Source organism: Tauraco erythrolophus, chromosome 17 (assembly GCF_009769465.1).
Source record: "Tauraco erythrolophus isolate bTauEry1 chromosome 17, bTauEry1.pri, whole genome shotgun sequence".
Lineage (NCBI taxonomy): Eukaryota > Metazoa > Chordata > Aves > Musophagiformes > Musophagidae > Tauraco > Tauraco erythrolophus.
In genome coordinates this window covers 15,552,540-15,578,969 of record NC_141481.1, presented here as the reverse complement: position 1 = coordinate 15,578,969, position 26,430 = coordinate 15,552,540, and the positions used below count along the sequence as shown (strand labels likewise).

The 26,430-nt window shown below is 40.1% G+C and overlaps 1 protein-coding gene across 1 annotated transcript in view; it reads right to left on the bottom strand.

The window, feature by feature from the left end:
• Positions 1 to 26,430, bottom strand: part of UNKL (unk like zinc finger) — a 60,837-nt gene that overhangs the window by 14,237 nt on the left and 20,170 nt on the right. The window contains 3 exon segments of the mRNA XM_086622090.1: positions 2,283 to 2,448; positions 8,266 to 8,328; positions 22,182 to 22,264. Of these exon segments, the coding sequence (XP_086478216.1) occupies positions 2,283 to 2,448; positions 8,266 to 8,328; positions 22,182 to 22,264 (312 nt within the window).

Here is a 26,430-nt window from a genome sequence, read left to right as displayed (position 1 = left end):
GATGTAACTCTCTTGCATTTCTCCTAATCCTTTATCCAAACCCATTCATCCATTTTTCCCATAATCACTTAGCCCTCCCCTTGCTGCAACTCTTTTTCCATCCGTTTTTTTAATGATTCTTCAATCCACCACTTCCTACAAGAACACTATGTATTTATTTTCTGTTCTACAATAATGTCTTAATTTTCTGATCTATTCAGATTATGTGCAGCACTTTATTTTCAATGCCATCCTGTATATTCTCGAAGCAGAACTCTGGAAAAAGAATTTATATATATATTAAATTCTTTTAAGGAAAAAAAAAAACCAAAATCTACACAGTTATCATAAAGTATCCTAAGGTATACATACATGAGACATGCATTTTACGATTTATATTCTGTTAATAAACTTAGCATACTGAAGTGTTCTAGGAAAACACCTGCAGACAGCAGAGGCATATTCTAACTCAGAGGGATCAAAAGTCTCTTATGCTTAATAATATAATCACGCTGGGACATGGGAAACATAGCATTGTCATTGTTTAAATGACTTGGCAACACTTGTTCGGTATATCATGATTTAAAACTTATACTGAATTAGCACCACATCTAGTATACAGAAATTAGACTGTGGTTTTTATTGTTTTATGAGTAAATTGTTACAGCCAACTAGCCTCTACTTGTTCTAGAAGCAATGTGTATCTTGACAAAATGTGATTTCATTCTATAGTATATCTTAAAATATTAACCATAAGCCAATGAAATCATATCACTTGCATACAATAAAAACTAAAATTCTGCTCACTCTAATTCTGAAATTCAAAAATAATTTAAAATTTATTTTCTGTTCTAACACACAGATCATCAAACAAACCTTTAAGGAAAGCAAGCTACACACTTGTGAGATTGCAGAAAAAGATCCATCATTTAATATTCTGCATAGATTTCTTTCCTAAAAAAATTCAAAGAGTGAATGCCTAACTTACCATGCCGAAGTGCTGACTCACTGTCTGCAGTCTCCTGGTCGATGCTACACATCAATTTAAACACAGAAAGCTTCAAGTACACCAGCTAATCACAGCAACTCCCTGAACATGTGACTTACATCACAGAATGTGAAATACAGCATCTTTCAAACCACAGCATTCCCTGCCACAGCCTCCTGAATAAACCGCAATCAGTCTTAAAGGGCTACAGTTTCAAGGAGTTTGTGGATAACACTAAATTAAGGGAAGCAGCTGATACACTCGACGGCAGGACTGCTGTTCAGAGGGATCTCAAAAGGCTGGAGAACTGGACTGATGGAAACCTCATGAAGTTCAACAAAGGCAAATACAATAACACTGCACATGGGACAGAGTAATTCCTTGCAACAGTACAGGCTGGGGGCCAAAATGATCAGGAAAGCAGCATTGCAGAAAAATATCTAGGAATTCTGATGAATGACATGTTCAGCATGTCTGTGGCAATAAAGCTAACAGCATGTTGGCCTTCATTAGTAAAAGTGCAGCCGCCAGGTCGGGGGAAGTGATTATTCCTCTCTATCCAGCACCTGTGAGAGCAGCGCAGGAGTACCATGACCGGTTTTGAAGTTCCCAGTGCCTAATTAATACAGAAATATTTATCTCCTTTTAGCACTTTTCACATAAACAGCCTAGCCGGTTAGAAGCATGGGAAACATTCTGGGCTAATGACAGAAATTTTGGAAGTGAGTATTTCCCAGAATCTGTCTTGTGCTCCCAGAAAGGAAGGGTTCCTCCTCTTTGTCTTCTTTCAGATCTGGTCCACATAGGGTTAAACAAAAGGTTTTGTCCTCAAACATATAAATAACCAGACTGAAGAATATGCAGTCAGCCAAAGAAAAATCTCCCATTTTCAAGCGACAATGGTAAGATCTGCAATTGCACCTGCTACGGTAACACGGAAAAAAAATAGTCAAATCTCATCAGCCCACCAACAGAAGTTGAGGAGACAGAAATTCTAGCAACAGTGAGTTGCATTATGAAGGTTTACGTTTTTTTTTTTTAAATCCACTGGCCAATACAAATGCCAAAATTCCAGTTTAAATGCCCCATTGACTCATTTTTACACTCACATTGGAGACCTTGTGAGAAAACAATCCCTTTAGGTGAAAACATTTAAATTCCATTTCATATATTGCTTCTAATTATGTATAATAAAGTAGGTGTATACAACATTACTGTCTTTACTAATAAGCTCTTTGAATCTACGCTGAAACAAGGAAGAACTTGAATAATGCACAAGAACATGTACAATCAGAGATTAAATGTTAAGACTTACCTATTATCGATTCAACTGTGTTACTGCCAGAATAGAATGGGAAAGCTTTGGCACTGATAGCAGAGACAGTTGTAGGAGATGAACTATCTGATCCAATACTGGAAGCCAGACTGGAAGTTATACTTGAAGCAAGCGGGTTTACCACTGAAAAAACACTGAGATGGTTCTGTTAAAAAAAAAAACAAACAAACAACGTATGTATACACATACAAATACACTTACATAGATGTATGTACAAACACATAAAATAAACAAAATGTATTTTTCAAAGTAGTTATTTTAATTCAAACAGAAAGAAATCCAGAAGAACGATGTGAATAATAGATTAGGATAATTTTGCGTATCATTCAAAAGCAGTGCATTTCTCCAATGTGGCTGGACATCACTACCATTCAAGGGAATTCTACTTTCAGAAAAAAAAAAGGTATTTTAAATAATTGCAAATAGCTCTACAAACAAAATTAGTTAGCTGAAGTCTGATGCTCCTTTGCAAAAGGAAAATACCTATTGAGGAACTGTACTATTTCATTATGCATTCGTACACAAATTACATTCTTCTTTTTTTTTTTTCTTTTGATTGGCAAATTTCTCATTTAATCTAAATCCAATTGGTGCATAAACTGATCTTTGGTTTAGATAGTTGAGAAACATGACTGCACTGCACACATATACACATGTTATATGATGACCTGTACCTGTGCTACTTCTTTGTAGCTGCACATTTTTTTCATACAAATCACACATTTAAACTATAAAATGTAAGAAAACGCAAAGAATATGTAACCATGTAACATTCTAAAATGGAAAATAACTTTACAAAGTCTACAGGGCCTTGGTGTAGATTTTCCAGTATATTAATTCATCTTATTGTTATTGTTTATTTATTCCTTCCAATCATTTAGTTAATAAGACCAACATTTAACTGTGACTGAATCAAGCCTCACATCATCTCATCGCTTTCTGTGTGATGAGCAGTGATTATGCAGTATCTACTCTCCTGATTTCTACCAATACCACAGAAAATTTCTATTTCAAAGATAATTACCATGAGAATTAATAATTTTTTCTTCAAAAATGGGCATAAACTGAAATACAGGAAGTTTCACTCAGACACAAAAAAAATTTTTATTGAACTGGTGGCCAAACACGGGAACATGTTGCCCAAAGAGGCTGTGATGTTTTGATTTTTGGAGATATTCAAACACTACTAGACAAGCCACTGAGCAACCTGCCTTAGCTGACCTCACTTTGAAAAGGGGACAGACAGACTACAGACCTCCAGAGAATCACAGAATGGTTTGGGTTGAAAAGGACCTTTAAAGGTCATCTAGTCCAAGCCTCCTGCCATGGACAAGGACATCTTTCACTAGATGAAATCCTTGAAATGATGCTCAAAGCCCCACCCAACATTCCAGGGATGGGGCATCCACAACTTCTCTGGGCAACCTGTTCCAGTGTCACACCACCCTCATAGTAAAGAATTTTATCATTATATCCAATCTAAATCTACCCTCTTTCAGTTTAAAAACATTGCCCCTTGTCCTGTCACTACAGACCCCAGTAAAAAAGTCTTTCTCTGTCTTTCTCATAGGCCCCTTTTAAGCATTGGAAGGCCACAATAACATCTCCCCGGAGCCTTCTCTTCTCCGGGCCAAACAAGCCCAACTCTCTCAGCCTTTCTTCATAGCAGAGGTGTTCCAGCCCTTGGACCGTTTTTGTGGTCCTCCTCTGGACCCACTCTAACAGCTCCACGTCTTCCTTGTACTGGGAACCCCAGAGCTGGATGCGGTGCTCCAGGCGGGGGTCTCACGAGAGCGGTAGCAGAGGGGAAGAATTCCCTCCCTCGACCTGCTGGCCATGCTGCTTTGGATGCAGTCCCAGATCACTGGCATTCTGGGCTGCAAGTGTATGTTGCTGGCTCATACCCAATTTTTCCCCCACCAGTATCCCCAAGCCCTCCTCTGCAGCAATGCTCTCAATCTATTTATCACCCTGTCTGTAACGATACTGGGAACTGTCCCGACCCTGGTACAGGACCTTGTGCTCAAACTTGTTGAACTTCAACACAGGTTTCTTCCAAGCTCAAATATTCTATAATTCTACGATACGCTTTTCCAAAGTTTGTTCTAATATTGTAATTTACACTAAATTCCCAACACATTCTCTTAATATCCTGATGCAACATGTTTAATGGAACATTTCTTTGCTTTCTGTTCGAGCTGAAAAAAAAAATTAAATCTCTGAACCAGCAATACATATTAAACCATAAAGAACAGCTGTATAATTAAAAAAGTAAAATGAAAAAATGACAAAGCATAGGATCTTAGGTTATAAGCCTGACCATGATCTCTGTCATTGGAGAAACATGTCATCAAAGTCAACACAAACCAGGAGAGACAACACAGGCTTTTCGTATTACTGAAAATTACCGGACTCAAAATAGATCCCCTTTTGGCCTGCCTCATCTTAATCTGAGGCCTCTTGGTGAGAAGGAAGTGAAGAAATTTCACATACCCACACAAAGCTGATGGATTTCTTCAGTTAGTTCTCTTTCTCCCCAGCATAAACACCTACATCTATCGGACTATTAGTCTCTTTTTCCTCCACAAGCTGCTTGTCCCACCCTATACCTACAAACAGATGCACCCATGAAGCTCAAAGATTCCTCTCCTTCTGTTTTGACAGACCAAGACGATCCTACCTGTGACTTCAAAACTCTGTTCTGGGGGATATCCAATAGAATAGAGAGACAAAACAAACAGACACAGGATAGAAAGGTTATTAAAAAAAGATATCAACAGCTTTATAATTGTGTAGCAGAATTTCATACATTCTGCACTACTTAAATGGAGATTAATTAACACTTTTTTTTAAAAGAAGAGAATTAAAACAACTTGCTAAGTATTCTTAGGATCACCAAGTAATAGGAAACTTCAGGTTGGAAGGAACTTCAGGAGGTATCTAGTCCAACCTCCTGATCAGAGCTAGGTCAGCTTATGAAGTCAGATTAGGTTACTCAGTGTTTTAGACAGTCCAGTCTTGAAAACCTCCTGTGCTGGGTTGACCCTTGCTTGACGCCAAGTGCCCACCAAAGCCGCTCTATCACTCACCTCCCTCAACTGGACAAGAGACGGAGAAAATATAAGAAAAAGACTCACGGGTCGAGATAAAGACAGGGAGAGATCATTCACAATTACCATCACAGGCAAAACCAGACTTGACTTGGGGAATTAATTCAATTTTTTACTAATCAAATCAGAGTAGGATAATAAGAAATAAAATCAAATCTTAAAAGACATTCTCCTTACCCCTCCCTTCCTCCCGGGCTTAACTTTACTCCGGAATTCTTCTATCTCCTCTCGCCCCAGTGGTGCAGGTGGACCAGGAATGGGGATTGCGGTCAGTTCATCGCATGTTTCTGTTACTCCTTCCTCCTCAGGAGGAGGGACTAACTCACACTGTTCCCGCAAGGGGTCCTTTCCCATGGGAGACAGTTCTCCATGAACTTCTCCGATGTGAGTCGTTCCCATAGGCTGCAGTTCTTCACAAACTGCTGCAGCATGAGTCCCTCCCATGAGCTGCAGTCCTTCCCCAACAGACTGCTCCAGCGTGGGTTCCCCACAGAGTCACAAGTCCTGCCAGCAAACCTGCTTCAGCGTGGCCTCCTCTCCGCATGGGTCCACAGGTCCCTGCCAGGTGCCTACTCCAGCGCAGGCTTCCCATGAGGTCATAGCCTCCTTCAGGTGCATCCACCCACCTGCTCTGGTATGCAGTCCTCCATGGGCCTGCAGTGGATCTCTGCTCAACTGTGAAACTTCATGGGCTGCAGGGGCACAGCCTGCCTCACTATGGTCTTCATCATGGGCTGAAGGGGAATCTCTGCTCTGGTGTTTGGAGCACCTCCTCCCTCTTCTTTTTCACCGACCTTGTTGTCTGCAGAGTTGTTTCTTTCACATAGTCTTACTGCTCTCTCCAGCTGCAGTTTTCTCTTGCACAGTTTGGTTTTTTCTTCCCTTCTTAAATACATTACCACAGAGGCGCTACCACTCTCACTGACTGGCTCGGCCTTGGCCAGTGGCAGGTCCATCTTGGAGCCAGTTTGCATTGGCTCCATTGGACACAGGGGAAGCTTCTAGCAGCTTCTCACAGAAGCCACCCCTGTAGCTCCCCCTGCTACCAAAACCTTGCCACAGAAACCCAATACTTCTCCAAGGATGGAGGACTGTACAACCATACTCAGCAACCACTGCCTGGCTCTCCCCATGGTGTAAAAATTAGTCCTTACACCCAGTCTTAGCTTCTTGTTTCAATTTATGCCTGTTGTCTCTTGTCCACTCACTGTGCACAGACTGGCTCCATTTTCTTGACCATCTTCTCATAGGTAATTGGAAGGCTGCTACTAGGTCCTCCTGCAGCCTTCTTTTCTCCAGGCTACTTAAGCTCTGCTTCTTCAGCCTCTTCTCACAGGGCAAGTCCCCTGACCATCTTGGCAGGCATGTGCTAAACTCCCACTAGTTTACTGAGGTAATCCCAGTACCGTGAGCCAAAACCAGATGCAGTATTCTAGATGTGGTCTAACAAGTGCTAGGCAGAAAGGTAACCGCTTCTGTTGATTTGCCTCATGCTCCGGGGATAATTTTTGGGCCTTCTTTGCTGCCAGAGTACACTGTTGGCTCACATTCAGCTTGCTGTCTACAAAGATCCTCAGGTCCTTTTCCACAGAGCTGCTTCCTAGACAGTTGTTCTCAGCCTAATTGTTGCAAGAAGTTCCTGTTTCTTCAGGGTGCAGGACTTTGCACTCATCCTTAATGAATTCTATAAAGATCTTGTTGGCCTATTCCTCTAGTCTGTCTAGGTCTCTCTGAATGGCAGTGCAGCCTGACTGGTCCCACCAATTTCATGTCATCTGAAAACATGATTCCTCCACTAGGTTGTTGATAAAGATGTTAGACAGGTTATGTCCTATTTACTCTGTTACAAACATTAACAGTGATAGAAAGTCAGGTAAATCTACTTTTTAGAGCAAATTACAAAAAACTAAAAGCTTTGGAAGCCACCACTCTCACTAATTTATAGAGTGTAGGGGAAAAAACCTCAATGTGTACTTTTAAACTGGTTCATGTGCTACCACTCTTCTATCCCGAACTCACAGGATCCACCTCTAACTAGCTTGTGTGTTCTCTCCTTATTTATTCTGCACCACCCCTCCTGCTGATATATTTTACCTCCTGTAAGATATATTTTAATCCTTCACTTTAAATTATACACGCGTGTTTGGCTGCACGTATGGCAAATGGTAAACCTCCATTCTCATTTATCTTGATCGTTGTCATTAACAAAGCATCAAGATTCTTGTTCTAGCAGTGCAAAGCTGGCAGAGTTTAAGCTCCTTTGCATATATAGAATAACCTCTAACACCTGATGGATTTAGCTTCATGACAGGTCAAACTATGCCTGCTTGCCTGTCACTTTAACTATTTTTTCTAGTCTTAAGCATCTGACACTTGAACAACCATATCATCACTTTCCTTCTAGCCTTCCTTAAATTTTATCAATCCAATCCAAAATTTCACTGTGAAACTCTGCCATGGAATTGCTGTAATCAAAAGCATCCTCAAATCGCCTCATATTCTTTTCATCCCTGGTACTCTTGGCAGCACACATCTATTGTACATTTTCACAGAACCTAGAGCTGGCTGTCCAGGACCCTGCGCAGACAGCTTTTGCATAACTCCAAGGAGGGAGACTCCATAACCTCTCTGTGCAACCTGTTCCAATGCTCAGTCTCACATGCACAGTAAAAAAGTATTCCATATGTTTAGACAGAACCTCCTGTGTTTCAGTTCATACCCGTTGCTTCTTGTCCTGTCACTGGCACAAACATTCCTTAGACTATGCTGTGAAGTGACACATTACTTTGATACTGCATTAATAAATTATCAGAAAAAGCAAAATATTTACAGAATTTAGCTTTTGGCAATACCTGCTTGTTGTCTTGCTCATTTATTTTCTGCTGATTCTCAGCTGGGAAGCTTCGATGCTTTGCCTGAAAGAAGAAAAATCTCTGTAATATATGAACTTAAGGCGTATACAATATTTACTTAATAAGTATACAATAATTACAACTGATTCCTACCACATCTAGCTATGATTTTTTTTTCATTGTTATCTTGCTCTGTTCTTGGCAACATGGGCTCAAAATGACAACCATAACATTTCTGCGAAGTTGGAATTTACTGCATGTCAGCTCAGCTGCAATGACTGTTTGCATGATTGTTCTTGGCCTGTGACAACTGTAATTTGATGTGGTTTAGTTCACTAAAGAAGAGGGTTCCAAACTCTGGTTCTAAATTATCAAAAAATCAGTGCTGATACACGAGGCAGACAACATTTTCTACTGAAGCTCATTTTAAATTAAGATTGCATTTGTACGTCTAGACCCATATTATTCACGTACCTGATCTTCTCGTTCAAAGCCTGGTGCTTTTGGATAGCTAGATGTTGGTGAAGAAACATCTGATGTGCTAGACTCAGAACACAAACGCCATTTGCTAATGGTCTCTGTCTACAAAGAGGTCCAAGGGGGGATAAAGAACTACTGCTACCAGAACTTGATGTTACAGTTGGACTTGAAGAACAGGAAATCTGTAGAAGACAGAAAACAGTGTCTAATATACTCTAGGATATTTTTTTGTTTACATCTATAGTCTCCCTCTGCAACACCATCAGTTGAAACTATAAATTAATTTCAGTCTTACGTAAATACACCACCAACTTTAGTTTATTTGTATATATTTTTGGTATTAGCCTAAAAAAGTAGAAGATGACAAAAGTACCTGGAGCTATTGTAAATATACAGACTTCAAAAGGAGATGCATTTTGTACACACCAGAATATAGCCTTGTTAGCTCCTTATGCACAAAATGAATCACAGGTGAAGATTACTCTACTTAATGGATATTAATTTACAATAAAGGAATACTTGCTTTCTGACAACCCTGATTTCAATATTCGTATATTTCTTAATTTACAGTTTAATGCGAGCATTATACGGCATTTCAATCTTTTAAAAGAATTCATCATAATCAAGCCAACCAGTCCAAAAGACATGTAAATCTTGGCAAAAAGCATCTCGATGCTTGTTTGTAAATCTCAAAAGGCCTTTTCTGAGATTCTTAGATATTAAAATATTTATTGATTGTCTTGGTTCAGCTGGGATAGAGTTAGTTTCCTTCTTAATAGCTAAGATAGCACTGTGTTTTGGATTTAGTACATGATTTCTAACGAGAAGAATGTTGATAATATACTGATGCTTTTAGTTGTTGCTAAGAAATCAAGCACTGTCGCGGTTTAGCCCAGCTGAAGCTAAGCTACCATGCTGCTGCTCCCTTCCCCACCAGCAGGGTGGAGGCCAAAAAAATATAACAAAAGGCTTGAGAGTCGAGATAAGAACAGGAAGGGATCACCCACCAACCATGGCCCCAGGCAAAACAGACTTGGCTTGGGGCCAAGACCTTCTGGAGTTCTCATGCTTTGCTAGTGTGTAGGTGCACAAGAAACAGGGAGGGAGCACAGCCAGAGCAAAGGACCCATAATCCCTGGTTTAGTATTTGGGCGTAGGCCCAAATTGGCCAACAGGATATTCCATATCACGCCACGTCATGCTCAGTATACAGATGAGGGTTGGCTGGGAAGCTGGGATTGCAGTTTTGGGATTTCTCTCCTCCAGGATCACTAGCTGGGGATGGGCTGGGCATTGGTCAGTGGGTCGTAAGCAACTGCACTGTGCATCACTCTTTTTTATATTCTATTATCATTATCATTATTATTTATTTAATCTTATTTCAATTATTAAATTGTTCTTACCTCAACTCATAATTCTCCTTGCCTTTACCCCTCCAATTCTCTCTCCTGTCCCCTGGGGGTGGGGAGGGTGACCAAGCAGCTGCGTGGTGTTTGGTTGCCAGCCAGGTTAAACCACATTAATAAATTACATTTTAATATTTAAAAACATTACTGAATTTATATTTTTTTAGTTCTGCTGTACATTTCCAGATAGTTTTAAACTTCTAAGTAAATGGCTTAAGCTGAAGGTACAATCTGTAGGTAGGTCTCAACAATTTTTTTTACAAAAACACAATTCTCATCAACCTGAAATTTATGAATTCAGGTGCCAGCATCCTACAATAATACGTTTGAGGGGAACTGTGGGCATTGCTTGCTTCTGCATTTTTAAAGTAAACAGTTCAGTTTCTTAAACTAGATTTATAACTAGACTCAAAATGGCAGTATGGAAATACTACATTTATGCCTAACAGCCCAGCGGTAAGAATACTCAGTGATGATACACATTTGATCCTTTCTGTGCTTGTTTCAGAACAGAATCTGCCAGCTTGCAAGGAAGCGAACTAGTCATACAATAATGGAGTGAAATTCCGCCAAAGTTGTTTTAGTTTCTTTAAATAAAACATACACAGGGGATCAGACAGACTAAGCAAGAATAATTATATAGTTTACTGTTAAGCTCTCAATTTAGGGTTAACCCTAACCCTTAATTTCACTCTATGCTCCAGAGAATGTGGAAGTATTTTAAGCAAATCAGGATTTTAAGAGGAGACACCTCTCTCCCCAGAACAGTATAACCTCAAAATGTCCCTCCTGAGCATCAGGAACTTCAGATTCAAATTCCTGTACATCAGGTATAGAATAGACATGAACTGAGATGAGGTCTTAATCCTGGACAGAAAAAATCACCTCCTACAAACGTAAGCCCTATACTTGCTGAAGACCATTACCTATGCATTCACTACTCCTATCCCTACAGAAAACCTCCTGTCACAAACCCTTATCTCTGTGGAGTTCTGTAATTAAATGTTTATGAAATTCAAAGACAGCTTCTCTACACAATAGTTTGAAATGTACATGCATCCTCAGAGCTGACAGATCATAGAATCATAGAATGGCATAGGCTGGAAGGGACCTTAGAGATCACCTAATCCAACGTCCCTGTCATGGGCAGGACGCCTCTCAACTAGATCAGGCTACTCAAGGCTCTGTCCAACCTGGCCTTGAACACCTCCAGAGAGGGGGCATCCACAACCTCTCTGGGCAATTTATTCCAAAGTCTTACCACCCTCATACTGAAGAGTTTCTTCCTAAATCTAATCTAAATCTGTTCTCTTTCAACTTAAACCCATTTCCCCTTGTCCTATCAGTGGACACTCTTGTAACAAGTCCCTCCCCAGCCTTCCTGTAGGTTCCCTTCAGGTATGGAAGGCAGCTATTAGGTCCCCCCAAGTCTTCTCTTTTCAAGGCTGAACAATTCCAGCTCCCACAACCTGTCCTCGTAGCAGAGGTGCTCCAGCTCCTGGTTCATCTTTGTGGCCCTCTTCTGAACATGCTCAAACAGATCTATGTCTCTCTTATGGTGGGGACACCAGAATTGGACGCAGTATTCGAGGTGGGGTCTCACAGGAGCAGAGTAAAGGGGAAGAATCACCTCTCTTGACCTGCTGATGACGCTTCTCTTGATACATCCCAGGATGCGGTTGGCCTTCTGGGCCGTGTGAGCGCACTGCTGGCTCATGTTGAGCTTCTCATCTATAAACACCCCCAAATCCTTCTCTTCAGGGCTACTCTTAACCCACTCTGTGCCCACTTTGTATTTGTGCCTAGGATTGGTCTGACCCAGGTGAAGGACCTTGCATTTTGACTTGCTGAAGCTCATGCAGTTTGCACTGGCCCATTTCTCAAGCCTATCAAGGTTCCTCTGGATGGCATCTCTTCCCTCGAGTGAGTCCACAGCACCACACAGCTCGGTGTCGTCAGCAAACTTACTGAGGGTGCACTCAATGCCATCATCCAAGTTGCTGACAAAGATGTTGAACAGCACTGGACCCAGAACAGACCCCTGAGGAACACTGCTTGACACTGGTCTCCATGTAGACATTGCACCATTGACCACAACTCTTTAGAGTGTGATCATCCAGCCAGTTCTTTATCCACCGAGTGGTCCATCTGTCAAATCCATGTCTCTCCATTTTAGAGACAAGGATGTCATGTGGGACAGAGTCAAACGCCTTGCACAAGTCGAGGAAAATGACATCCGTTGCTTTACCCACGTCAACCAGCGCTGTAGCTTTGTCGCAGAAGGCCACTAAATCAGTCAGGCACGACTTGCCCCTAGTGAAGCCATGTTGGCTGTCACCAACCACTTGGTTATTTTTTATGTGCCTTAGTACAGCTGCCAGGAGAATCTGTTCCATGATTTTACCTGGCACAGAGGTAAGGCTGACTGGTCTGTATTTTCCCCGGTTGTTCTTGGTGCCTTTTTTAAAGATGGGGGTTATGTTCGCCCTTCTCCAATCTGTAGGAACCTCACCAGGCTGCCAGGACCTCTCAAATATGATGGCTAGTTGCCTAGCAACTTCAGCCGCCAGTTCCTTCAGGACCCGTGGATGTATCTCATCAGGTCCCATGGACTTGTGCACCTTCAGGTTCTCTAGGTGTTCCCAAACCTGATCTGCTCCTACCTTGGATGGTTCTTCACTCTCCCAGACCCAGCCAACATCCTCTGTGATTTGGGTGGTGTGGTTCGAGCGGTTGCCAGTGAAGACTGAGGCAAAAAAGTTGTTGAATATTTCAGCCTTCTCCATGTCCTCGGCAACCAGGTCACCTGTATCCTTCCGGAGAGGCCCCACATTCTCTCTCGTTTTTCTTTTTTCTCTCACATACCTATAAATTCCTTTTCTGTTATTTCTAATATCGCTGGCCAGATTTGACTCTGTCAAGGCCTTGGCTTTTCTAACCTGGTCTCTGAGTACACCAGCGACTTCCTTGTACTCATCCCACGTTACCAGTCCCTGCTTCCACGCTTTGTGTGTTCCCCTTTTGTATTTGATTTTAGCCAGGAGTTCTTTGTTTATCCATATAGGTGTCCTGGTGTTTTTGCCTGATTTCTTCCTTTTAGGGATGCAATGCCTTTGAACTTGGAGGAGATGATCCTTGAAAGTCAACCAGCAATCTTGGGCTCCCAGTCCCTCCAGGGCTTTATCCCATGGCACAGTACCAAGGAGGTTCCTGAAGCGGTGAAAGTCAACTCTTCTAAAATCGAGGGTTTCAAGCTTGCTGAGCTTCCTCCTCTTAGCTGCCCTTCGGATCTCAAACTCCACCATCTCATGGTCACTGCAGCCAAGGCTACCCACAAGTTCAACATTACCTACAAGCCCTTTCCTATTGACAAGAACGAGGTCTAACATGGCACCTCTCCTCGTTGGTTCCTCTATCACTTGGATAAGGAAGTTATCATTAATGCATTCCAGGAATCCCCTGGATTCCTTGTTCCCCGCCGTGTTGTTTTTCCAACTGATATCAGGGTGGTTAAAATCCCCCATGAGGACCAGGGCTTGTGAACGAGCAGAAACTCCTATCTGCCTATGTAGGGCTTCATCCACTTGGATGATGCAGAAGAGATGGCAGATGCAGAAGAGTGGGAAGCATAGCAAAAATAATTAAACTGATAGCCAAGGTTTACTCAGACAAAATTCCTTCTGAAATCCAAGGCTGAAGAATTCATGTTTTGACCACAACCTAGTTACAGCATGCCCCGTTTCTCCTTCTGTTACTATTTACTCTCAATTCAAAACGGAGGATTCCCCTGTGCATGGTGATGCCTAAGTTTGCACATTTTTTCAGCTCTAAAATACTGAAATCCTTTCTTTATGCTAGATAGAAAAAGAAAATAAAAGGACACTGCCAGGGAAAAAGGCATTCCTCTTAAGTGAAATGTAAGTTATTATTTTTCTGTCAACAAAATCGTGCTAAGGTATTCAGTTCCACATCAAAAGATTTCGAAAACTTTTTATGAATAACATAGTTATATCTTGTAAGTACACCTAAAAACATACTTCTGGGTAGCACAAGGCTGTTTAATGCAGCAGACAAATATGTAAGATAAAATGACTAGACAGTAAAGGCAGACTAACACCCAAAGTAAGTACAAATCTAAATAAGTTACTGACTCAATTTAAGGATGAGTTCCCTAATCTGCACGGAATGTTTCTCAGATGAATATTTCATGTCCACTCTTCCAGCTAGGCAGGCAACACAGACTATTTTACTGACACAGGAAGATGTACATCATGTTTGCTCCCCTATAATGTGACCTAATGAAGATGAGGGGACGAGGGAGGAAGGAAGATAGCCATTATGGATTACTTGTCCTGGAGGGCTACCTGCAGACAACGGAGCCATAAGTGGGGAATGATGCCCTTTTTTACTCAGAGGTACTGGCCTTGAGGTACAGAGTTAATGGTCAAGATCAGATGATATGAGGTATGTAGACTATTAGGTAAGACCATAAGATGCTATTCATGTGATCCTTCTGGTTACAGTAGGTATCAATAGTGGCATTAACATAGATATAGCTGTACGCATTAAGAGCTTACAATACAATTTTGTGTACTTTTGCTCTGAAAAACTAAACTAAACTAAACCAATTGCTCAACCCCTAAAATGCAGGTAGCATTATCTGATTACATTACTGTTTAGGCTGCCTTTTGAGGTTAATCTCTGAAGAGTTCACCAGGATGACAGCAGACAGAGAGAGCCTCTACTCTGTCTTTTGCATTTTTCAGAAAACTTAGTTAAGTTTAATAATTGGATTACACAGTGCCACAAATTTTGCATGACTCAACTTGCAAAGAAAATACAAAGAACTAATGCAAATAAAGCAGGAAAAGAAAATGGGTCATGTAATATTCATGGTAGGTTAAATACACAAGCAAGAAAAAAAACTTCAAACCTAGCCTGAATTTACAAGGCAACTACACCGAATCACAGAATGGTTTGGGTTGGAAGGGACCTTCAAGATCACCTAGTTTCAACTCTCCTGCCATGGGCAGGGACACCTCCCACTAGATCACGTTGCTCAAAGCCTCATCCAACCTGGTCTTCAACACTCCCAGGGACAGGCCATCCACAACTTCCCTGGGCAATCTGGTCCAGTGCCTCACCACCCTCATTGTAAAAATTTTCTTCCTTATATCTAATCGAAATCTCCCCTGTTTCAGTTTAAAGCCATTGCCTCTTGTCCTGTCACTACATGTCCTTGTAAAAAGTCCCTCTCCAGCTTTCTTGTAGCCCCTTTAAGTACTGGAAGGCTGCTATAAGGTCTCCCCAGAGCCTTCTCTTCTCCAGGCTGAACAACCTCAACTCTTTCAGCCTGTCTTCACAGAAGAGCTGCTCCAGCCCTTGGGTCATCTTCGTGAACCTCCTCTGGACCCGCTTCAACAAGTCCATGTCCTTCATAAGTTGGGGGCTCCAGAGCTCAACATGGTATTCCAGGTTGGGATGTCACGCGAGCAGAGTAGAGGGGCAGAATCCCCTCCCTCAATCTGCTGGCCATGCTGCTTTGGATGCAGCCCAGGACACGGTTGGCTTTCTGGGCTGCAAGCACATATTGCTGGCTTGTGTTGAGCTTCTCATCAACCAACACCCCCAAGTCCTTCTCCTCCAGGCTGCTCTTAATCACTCTTTTTGGTCTGAGGTTATTATTTACAATTTATTCCTCCTGGCAGAAAAGGACCAGGGGGTGCCGGTTGACAGCCAGCTGAATATGAGCCAGTGGTGTGCCCAGGTGGCCAAGAAGGCCAATGGCATCCTGGCTTGCATCAGAAATAGCATGGCCAGCAGGACTAGGGAAATGACCGTTCCACTGTACTCAGCACTGGTGAGGCTGCACCTCAAATACAGTTACCAAAGAGGGAAGAGGAGACAATATTTAGGGAGAATACCTGATCTTGGTCGTTACCTATGGTAACCAAAGATAATTCTTGAGGCAGAGAAAGTAAATGGAGGATTTTTCAGACCACCTCCCTTCCCTCTGTGAGAGACTCCTCCAGGTCTGGTGAAGATGTTCTAGCCCAAAAACATCAACATTCATTAGGACCCTTTTCCTTTTTGCCCAGGCTTGTAAGAAGCATCTCCTCTATGACTCGAGCCTAGATGGGCTCCACAGAGAAACCATGATAGGTTACACTGTCACTCACAGACAAGAAATAATTCATTCTCAAATTTTTATTCATCCCTTATGGTTTGCTACAGTATACCTGTAAGACCATTGCTTCTGTATCTGCCATCTCTCATGCTCTTTGCACAGAGTAAGATAAAAAGAACATCTGAGAAACGTCAAGAAACCTATCACTAGAAGCAGCCATACAACTTAGTGCAGTATTGAAACCAAGACAGTAAGTGAACATGTATTTTTGTACCAAAAGGGACTTGTGATTCACAGTTAACATGAAGCCAAATGTCAGTACTAACGTAAAATGCATGTGATATGAGTATTAAAGACAAAAAGTGCAAGATGGGGAAAGGGAAACTATCGCTTCTTACTTTTTGTTCCTCGATGCTGTAGAATGTACATTTTGGTATGAGTGTTGACATGAACAGCAATGTCCTCAGCACTACTGATGCTAGGAAAATCTATTGCCAACTGTTAGTCTTAATTTTATTTTATTTTTTTAGGCTTTTTCTTCTTTATTAAGACAGAAGCACAAACAACAGAAGCTGGAATTCATACAATTGCCTCAACTCTGGAGGAAGCCTTCAACACGATCTTTGGAAGCTGCTCTAAAATCGTAATTTAAGATTTGTGGCATTGGTTTTCTGAGTGTGGGATAAAGAGGACCACCAGATTTATGTACTCTTCAGGAACGCATCCCTCCTAAAAACAGAAATCTGCTGTGCTGTGTAGTAAAAGACATAAGCACAGGAAGGGCACAGTTCAGCCCCTAAAGATTTAGAGTCTACTTTAAAGACCAGTACTTGGTGACATTCCTTACTTTGCAGAGGCTCAGCTGTAAATCTTCAGATTCATTTTTAAGCCTAATTAAACACTGCAGAAGGATTACATTTCAGATTACCTCTCACTTTCACAGAGGTTACAAAAGAACAGCTTTTTCAATTTTGCATCTTTGCTCAAGGTGATAGGAGGACGCCTGAACATTTCTGACATGCCACAAGTCAAAAGATGCCAAGCTTGTCTTAACAAAGGTCACATCCTTATACTGTTGTAACTTGTGCAGACCTTGGCCTCTTAGATTCTTACAAAGAAATAATTTGTCACTATTCTTCACTGTAGCTAAATTGCTTAGAAAAAGAGCATGTAGAACAAGTGATACGTTCTTTCTCTTGGTTCTTGCTTCTCTAGGCCTTCAGTTACAGCTGAACTTCTACAAAGAAAACGAGGAAGCATACACCTATAAAACTAGTTATATTCCTATGAAAATAGCAGTTTCTTGAGTTTCTTGATGTGCTTTATATTTTGTGGCTTTAAATGTACTGTTATATTGCCTACAGTTGTGAAAGATGGAGGAGAAGACAGGAAGAGTAAACATATAGGTATTTTTAATTAACCTGTAAAACTATTTTCACTCTCAAGTAACTTATTTCCTTCCTATGTCCCTCACTGTCTCAGAACACTAATTCCACAGTAAAGGAAGCATGATTCATCACCATTGTTTAGACTTAGATTATGCACACGTAATCAAACTCAGTTGCATTACCACAGCTTAATAAACTATTATTTACTAAATGAGTGTGGTAACTAAATATGTGCACACGGTCAAGTCATCTTAGTTATGAAGTAAAACAGACAACTTGAGGCTCAGTGAAGGCAGCAGAATGTTAGCACTGAGTCTGCAATTGGGATGAGCTACAAAGGCACACAATCTTTATCGCAATCGAGCTGACAAGCACAGACTTTTTAACTGTGCTAACTCAAATGTGTGATCAAGTACTTTGTAAACTTGATAAACAAAGATGGTGCTGGATATCCTGTCTTCATCTGTTGTGATCAAAATATATGCTATGCAAATATTCAATATTTAATACATCACGGACTCTGGGCATAATGACATCATGGCCAACATCTCTATCCTTTTACTCTTCACAAGGAAACTATGATTTATTGCTCTGAGCCTAGAAGGGCTCACACAAATATTCTAAAATTGATAAACACAATTAATCTTTGCCGTATCTCCTATTCATCTCCAGAATAAACAGCAAGTTTTCCTATTAATTTTGCACTGCCACAAACTTGAACAATATTTACAGACAACTTTTATCATACAGCTAGGCCTTTGCTCTATATCACCACCTAACTTAGGTACAATGCAGTTAGGTACCAGTAACAAAGAGACCTGATGTATGGAGAAGACCAGAAGTATAATCAATCCTAAAGTGTAAGCTGAGCATGTTTTAAGGACAGGTGACAGGATTCTTGACGTTTTTTGGCTGAAAAGCTGCTCAAAAGGATATACATTTTGTATTGATATAATAACACTGGAAAGCTAATCAACCAGACAGAGAAGGCATATAAAGCAGCAACTATGACTATATGGTAGCGTGCACTGAGACAGCCTAGATAATCCAACTCTCATGGCACTACAAGAAAAACAGACACAGGAGAAGACCATCTGGGTATGTTAAATTGCAATCAATTTGCAGGATATAAATGGGAACAGTTGAAATGAAGGGATGAAATTCAGGTGAGGCAGAATCTTACAGCTGAGAATGACGCACATGTATGGGATGCAGAAGACTGCATGCCAGAGAGATTATTTTGGCAAATCGGACTTAGGAAAGGGTTAGATAGCAAAAGTGACTGAGGAAAAGGGGTGCATAGCATATTGGATGATGAAACATTACATAGCTGAAGATTCATGGAAGGACATGCTAAAGAGTAATAGAAATATGAGTAAACACGAAGAATTGGTAATATAACCAACTTAATTAACCACGTAGGGCATCAAAGTTTAAGCGGTGCAAGCAATGTATCTGAAACATGGATCAAGCTATTTCAAGACTTGTACACACACAAATATTCAAGCAACCTAGTCTACTATCATTTCCCATAACCAAGGAGTTCAGATACATGAATTTTACCAGTGCAACAGAAGAAACGATAAGGAAAACCATCTTAAAGTTAAATAAAGAGGGAAAGAAAAGTAATTTATGTCATTAAAAAAGGAGCAGCAGGAGAATGAGTAAAAAGGAGTATTCTTTTTGGCAATTGGATGACACTCAATAGAGCACAAAAGAGTGGTAATGCTTAAGAACAAGCAGTAAGAACTGAAAGTAAAAGTTGCTGGTGTAAACGCAGCTCCTAAAGAAGGTACATAGAACTGGGAAAAGGATGAGTGAATTTGTTGCTACAATGCATACAAAGACTCCAAATCTTACTTAAGGTACTTCACAGCTCTGATGCAGTATAAGAAAAAATGGTTATGCCAAGAAAGCCAATCTAGGACTTGCTAGAGCAACACAACAAAAGAAAGATAAGAGGCAAGTGCAGAGAACAAGTAGCACTAATTGAAATGAAATACTACAATCAAGGAAAATACTGTACCACATTGGGTAAACCACATTGTGGAGGTTAAGTACATTTAGATGATACAACTGATGGAGTATAAAGCAAAGGGAACTGCAAAGACAGACCGGAGAAAAACAGTTCTATCAAAGATCAGGTGAAGGGATTGACAAAAGTATACAGTTAGACGCTTCAAACCAGAAGTCAGAACACAGAAGTAAAAAAACATATATGCAGAAGCAATCATGGAAACCGAACTCACACTTACCAAAAAAGGCTGAAGAGTAGATTATTTCCTGACTGAAATGTTAAGGAAAGATACAGCAGAGGAATGACTGATGACAGTCCAATTGACAAGGCAACTTAGATGAAGACATAAGAATACAGTATAGGTGAGATAAGAAGGTATATATTCAAAACAGTTATACAGCCTCCCTCACTATCAACCTGGATCATACAGAATTTTAATGGATTCATTCTTCCAATAACATTTATGGACAGGGCAATAGTATTACCATATTCTAGAAATGGGACCTAAGCAACTTGCTCACAGTCAAGGAGGAATTTTATGATCAAGCAGAGAACTGAGTTTCAGTCTCTCAAGTACTACATCATCCTTTTCCTCTAGAAGCAAACAGAACAGTAGGACACTCTCTCAGCATCTCACAGGATACATGAAAGAAGTTGTGGAAGATGAATGGGGGGGGGGGTTAAGACACAAAGGAAGAGAGGTATAGAAGGTCTAATTTCATAACGATAAAAAGCCACTAAAATTAAGTTTACTCAAGGCAAATGTCTGACATTGATGAAAACGAAGATGAAGGAGGGCACAGAAAGATAGACAGCCTATTGGAACAGAGAGGAAAAATGCAAACCACAAATGTAGATAAGCTGCTGGGATATGGAAAAATGAGGGGAGGGAGGAAAACAGACTGACTACTTAAATACTATAATTAAGTGGTTTACAGCAGATGGAGAAGGTGAAAGCAAGCAAGCAAGAAAATTCAAGAATGAAACATGGAAAAACAGAAGACCAACTTGCTAAAGAAAAATCAGGAACTGAATATTCAAAAAAAAAAGAAATAATGGAAGTTTATCAAACAGTGCTGCAGGTAAGTAGTCAAGTGAAAGAAAGAACATTTTGCCAGACATCAGAAAAAAGGTGGCCACTTGCAATAAAACTTCAAGTAGAAAGTACAGGGTAAGGAGTAGGGTAAAGTTTTCCATTTTTACACTTGAATGGTAGTACAGGCAGAGACTCACTAAGCACAGAATGGAAATGTACACAATGTTCATCAGACTCCTAACAACTAACAGAAAAATGCGTGTATATTGAAGAAGATTCCCCATAGCTGGAAGGCATACTAGAATAGTTAGTGTTTTCAGGTGTTCCTAAATCATTCATGAAAGGCTAAGAAGCTTCTGGGAGAAGAGATGCTTTATGGGTGCCTCCTGAAAGCTTCAGAACCTTAGCAACAACAAAATTAGCTTTCTAAATAAAAAGGCAGACCCTCTCTCAGAACCTCTCATATACAGAAACAGACTCCTGCACTGGAAACCTAAGATAAAATGTAGGCATATTGGTATCTTTATTCTCAATCTGTAAGACAGCAATATGAAGCTACATGAAAGGAATCCAGGAGTTTTAACAACTGCACTATTCATTGGCAATTCCTTTTAAACATTATTTAAAATATGTCCTTTTATCTGGTTTCTAATCAAACAGTATAGATCAACAGCACTGGAAAGCTAGAAGTGAAAATTCTGGTAATAAACGTGTACGTACTTACGACTCTGCACTGCAAATGAGGAAAGAAAAATGCAATTCAGGGCAGAACAAGAGAGATGTCACTATCTTTATATATTATTTTGCCAGAAACATAGAACCTAACAAAAGGCTCTATTCCAACTGATAATAAAAGGAAGACAATAAACGCTCTGCAATCTATCTTTCTCCTTCCTCTCTCTCATCCTTAATTGATAACATTTGCTAATTTCAACTACATTTATCACCCTTGTAATCAAAAAGCTCTCTACTACCAAATACACTGCATGTACTGCACCACTGTAAGAAGCTTTAAGTATAAAGCGTGTTCAGGTAGGACATCAATTCATTCCTAATGTTAACAAATTAGGGTAGAGAAGAGGGCTGGAATCAGGCAAGATCTTCCATGAATGAAACCTTTCCTACAGAAAAAAGAGACATATGTAAATTAAGCTGTCCTGTAGTTGTATATTTGATTAACAATGATGTTCCTCACTGTAGCATTCAAATAGTTCATCTAAAGACAAAAAACACGAACAGAAAACAGAAATAATACATAGTTAAATCCAGTGCCAAGGGCAGACATTCCATTTACGCTTACAGTACCAGTTAAATATTATTGCCTGACATTTATTATAGCTGTGGTTTTTCTCTCTTTTGCTGAGTACAAAGCAATAAAAAACAGACGTTAAGAAATAAAAAAACATTGTATATTGGCACAGTGATTATTATTAGTAACTTTTCCAGAATTATTTACACTTACATTTCCAGACTGCCCACTGCTATTTGTAATGCTGTTTGTGGAGTTAAGACTGCTGCTCCATTCATTTGCAATTCCTATGCTGTCTGTTGAAAACAGGTGAGCGCCTGGCTTTGATTGACAACCAGTTTGCAGTATGACTACATTCATGGTGTCCTCTGTTGAAGGAATCCCCAACAAATTACACACAGATTTGATACTTAGCTGTGTGAATTTAACAATTACATACCTAGTACCAAACACAGCACCTGTCACATGGAAACATCAATCACACACATGAAATCTCTCTCTTTTTCTTTAAATATAAGCATAAAGGCAAAGTAAGAAAAATATAATTCACCATTATGTATTGCTAGCTACAAACAAATGTGGTACTCTTATTTACTTGCACCACCAAAAATGGGTGGGAGGTAGATCAAAATTCATATATTTAAAGTATTCTAGATTTTGCTTTTTTTTCCAGAATCTCTATCACATCAGGGTTTAAAGACAGCATTTTTAGAACTCCTAACTGAAAAGGTAGCAATGGCATCATAATTACAAGGTGCTTTTTTTTCTTTTTCCACTATAGAACTGACTTAATCATAAAAGGATTTGAAGAGAATATGGGACTTGTACTATTTAACTTAAAAAGGAACAATAACTTTTGAGAAAGTTCATTATTAACTTACATTAAATTGTGACCAATGACTTATTAATTTTCATATGAGAAAATACTGCTCAAGGTGACTGAACAATTACTTCGCAATTCCCCGAAGGCTACTTTGTTAAACCATTAAATATCTTAGATATTTTATTCTTTAAATGTGCAATATATTAAGGAGATTTAGACTTCTGGTTTTACAGGCAAATTTAAAACTTTAGTAAGCAAATACAGTTAATAACATTCCTCACCTCATAATCTATGTACACAAGACATCAAAGTAAGGAAGTCAGGACTACAAACAAAATCTCTTAATAAATTCTACAGGTACGGCAAGATATTTTTCATCTCTAGCCACTACTGCATTTCTGAAGGGGTAATGATAAACTATAGTTAACAATCAAATTTAAACATTTCTCTCTACTAGAAACAATAAGTAGCTCTGATAGAGTGTGTGAAAGTACAAGCCATAGTAGGAAACAGAATGAGTATGAGATGCGTAGACACCTCTCTTCAGTGGAGATAGCATAGCTGAGGATTGTTTCTAATGATGTGGGTTTTTCCTGTCTAGCATTTGATTTATCGCGACTCCACGGCCTTCTTTACTATAGAGTCCAGTGCTTTATCAAGTATTTCCACTATTGTATAAATTACAAAAACAGGGACATGGCTCGCAAAAGAGAAAGGAAGAAGCTATTAGTAAGTACCATTACACACAAAAGTCCAGTCCAGCCACACCCAAAAAAGGAAAAGGAAAAAGAAACCATAGGAATTGCAAAGATGACACTAGGCCTTGCTGTTCCTCCTACAGAATGAGAGTGCACAGAACAGCTGGGAAGCCAGAAACAGATGCGCCGACTTTTTGTAATTTACTCTCACTTTCATTGCATACCATTTCATCGCCTAGCTGCTTGTCCAGAGCAAGTCCAGTCAGCCGCCTTCTGTTCAGTCAACCCTCACACTGTCATAGAAAAAGCACTATCTGATTCATGCTTTCTTTTAAATCTTCATTAGCTTTTTTTCCCTGACACAACCAGATACTCGTCCAATATTCTATAAATTAGTTTAAGTATTCATACCACCCTAAGGGGTAGTATAAGACTGCTTTCCAAACATTTCAAAGAGAAATAATCTCTCCTTTCTCTTTCCAAGGTATTAGGGAGAATAGTATGTTTAATTTTTGCTATTCTGCTTATTGATAGCAGGTCAAAGAGACGCATTAAATTCAGAATGTGTGCTTCTACATCAGTCTAATTTATTTCAAGATCGAACTTCATAGTTTGTGGCTAGCTGCACAAAAGTTACTAATTCTACAGCGTAAGCCTCCCCCAGTCTAACCATATTTTCTCAAAGACCTATAGCTGTTGTAGGAGGTTGAAACTGAAAAAAAAGCAACAATTGCACGTGGTGGCTTATCTCAGGGCAATCACTGAAGCTCATGGAGATTAGGATAGAGCCTTCAAAAAGAACTTCAACTGCCTAATGACAAAGCAGTGGTGCTTCAGTAGCCTAGGATGTTATGCAGAAACAGGGTTGTACTGTTTATAAGATATAACTTTTTCAGCTATATAGCCTCCTTATAATTTGCACTAACAAGGCTTGGGTACTATGAAAATAAGAGTTACCATGGTCAGGCTAGGTCTGATCTTGGGAATCCCATCTTTCATGAAGTCAGAAGTATGTTTTTTCATTATTGCAATCTCAGCACCAACAGAAGAGAACAGTCTCGGATGAACAATCTGAAGGCAAATGCCTTCAGTAACAGAAGCTGTTATATAGGAGATGTGTTCTTTGAAGTGTTTCCAAATTCTGGCCAGCAGAATTTCAATCTGCCCGTGTTTCTGTTTAAAAAAAAAATCTCTTTTTGTTAAGGTGTCAGTTGTAGTCAGGCAGTCAGTGGACAAAAGAGCGCCACAGAGAGGTGCTCATTATTTTAAGAGTCCGTTACTGAAGTGTCCCAACATACCCTAGCTACTCTCTGTTTTGCAAAGGGTGTCAGTGACATATGTCAGATCCCACTACTTCTCTACTTTTCAGGATCAGGTGCCCTCCCTCCTGTCATCATAAAGTGTCTTTGAGTCTACACAGGACCTAGGGCTTCAGCCAGAGGGAGAAAAAAACAATGAGTGACATTTGTAAGACAATACTGTCTGCAGCCCAGGACTCAAGGGAAAAGCAGTCTTGGAGGAATAATAATAGTCCTCATGATCTTCACAAAGGAGGATGAAAAGGGAAAAAATGGTCAGCTGGTTCTGAGGAAGTCATTGAGGGAAGACCAGAACACTAGTGTAGAGAACATGCGCTTCCACAAATTATTTCACATAGAATGATAAAACTTGCTGAGAGAGATGTATGAATGGTGAGAAATCTTCCTCCACCCATTCCACATAGCCAGGGCTTCAGTGAAGTTAGGTGGAGAACATCCATAATTTGTGATTCAAATAGATCCATGAACCAAGAGTTTCACGCTTTTCATTCTGATGATAAGATCTACAGCTCTGAAACAATTCTCTGTTCCTTCCCTAATACAGAAGGGACCAAACCATTTTATTCTACGGACATAGGAGGCAGAATGTCAGAGCTGCTGAACTAAGCTTAAAGTTGTTTTCAACAGCAGAAAGGCACTCTTGCTGATAGTAACCAAACATCTAGCTTCTGATGGACTACTCAGACTACCAGAGACAGGTGGGTGTTGTTCTAAGACTTCAAGATCATTTGTTGAGATTTCCTGCTTACACAGTCTTCGTTTCAGATGATGCAAGCCGAACAGTTCCAGAGCATGTCCGTTGAGCCATATGTCTCTTCTGATGGACATAAAATTCTGCCTAATGCAACTACGTGAAGAAAATTAAGCTGTTGCTTCTCAGTTAGCACTGCTAACATGTTCAAAGTTTCAGAAATTCTCTCAGAGTTCTGGAGGTTTTTAGAGTACAAGAATTCATCCTACAGAGTAGAAGAAAGAATGGGGCTGGGGTAGAAGGATTAGCAACAGATTAGAAAGATATCCCCTAGGGAGAATAACATCAGCAAATTGTTACGTTTGGACTTTCCTTCAGCCCTCTTTATCTTTAGTCTGTGCAACACTTCACTTTCCTTAGAGATGGAAATCTTGTTTATTGTCAATGACAGCTTCCTGTAAGAATGATTCCTCTCATAGGAATTAAGCATCAACTGGACTGTTAAAGATACTAATCATCAAGACACACAGAAGTAGATCATGGTGGGGTCTCAAAAGAACTCCAATCTCCAAGAGCTCTGCTGAGTTTCTTCTGTAAACTCTCCAAGCTGGAGAGTTAAGAAAATAGGCAGCATTCCATACGCTCTAAGGAAGAAAACAGAGACAACACAGTCTTCTCCCACAGTTTTGTAGCATGTCACAATTATACCATGCTGCATGTATGCAGCAAATTTGTTTAAATCATACTCTTTCAGCGGTTTCAGGAAAGAAAAAACTTATAAGCAGAACAGTAAACCCCGTGCCATAAATGACTTCTGTAACAAAATGCGTATTTTCAGACTTTCCTGAGTCAAAGTAGTATTAGCCAACACTGGCAAACTGTGAAGAACTTGATTTAGGAGAGAAACCCAATCGTGTGAAAGCAAAGGTAG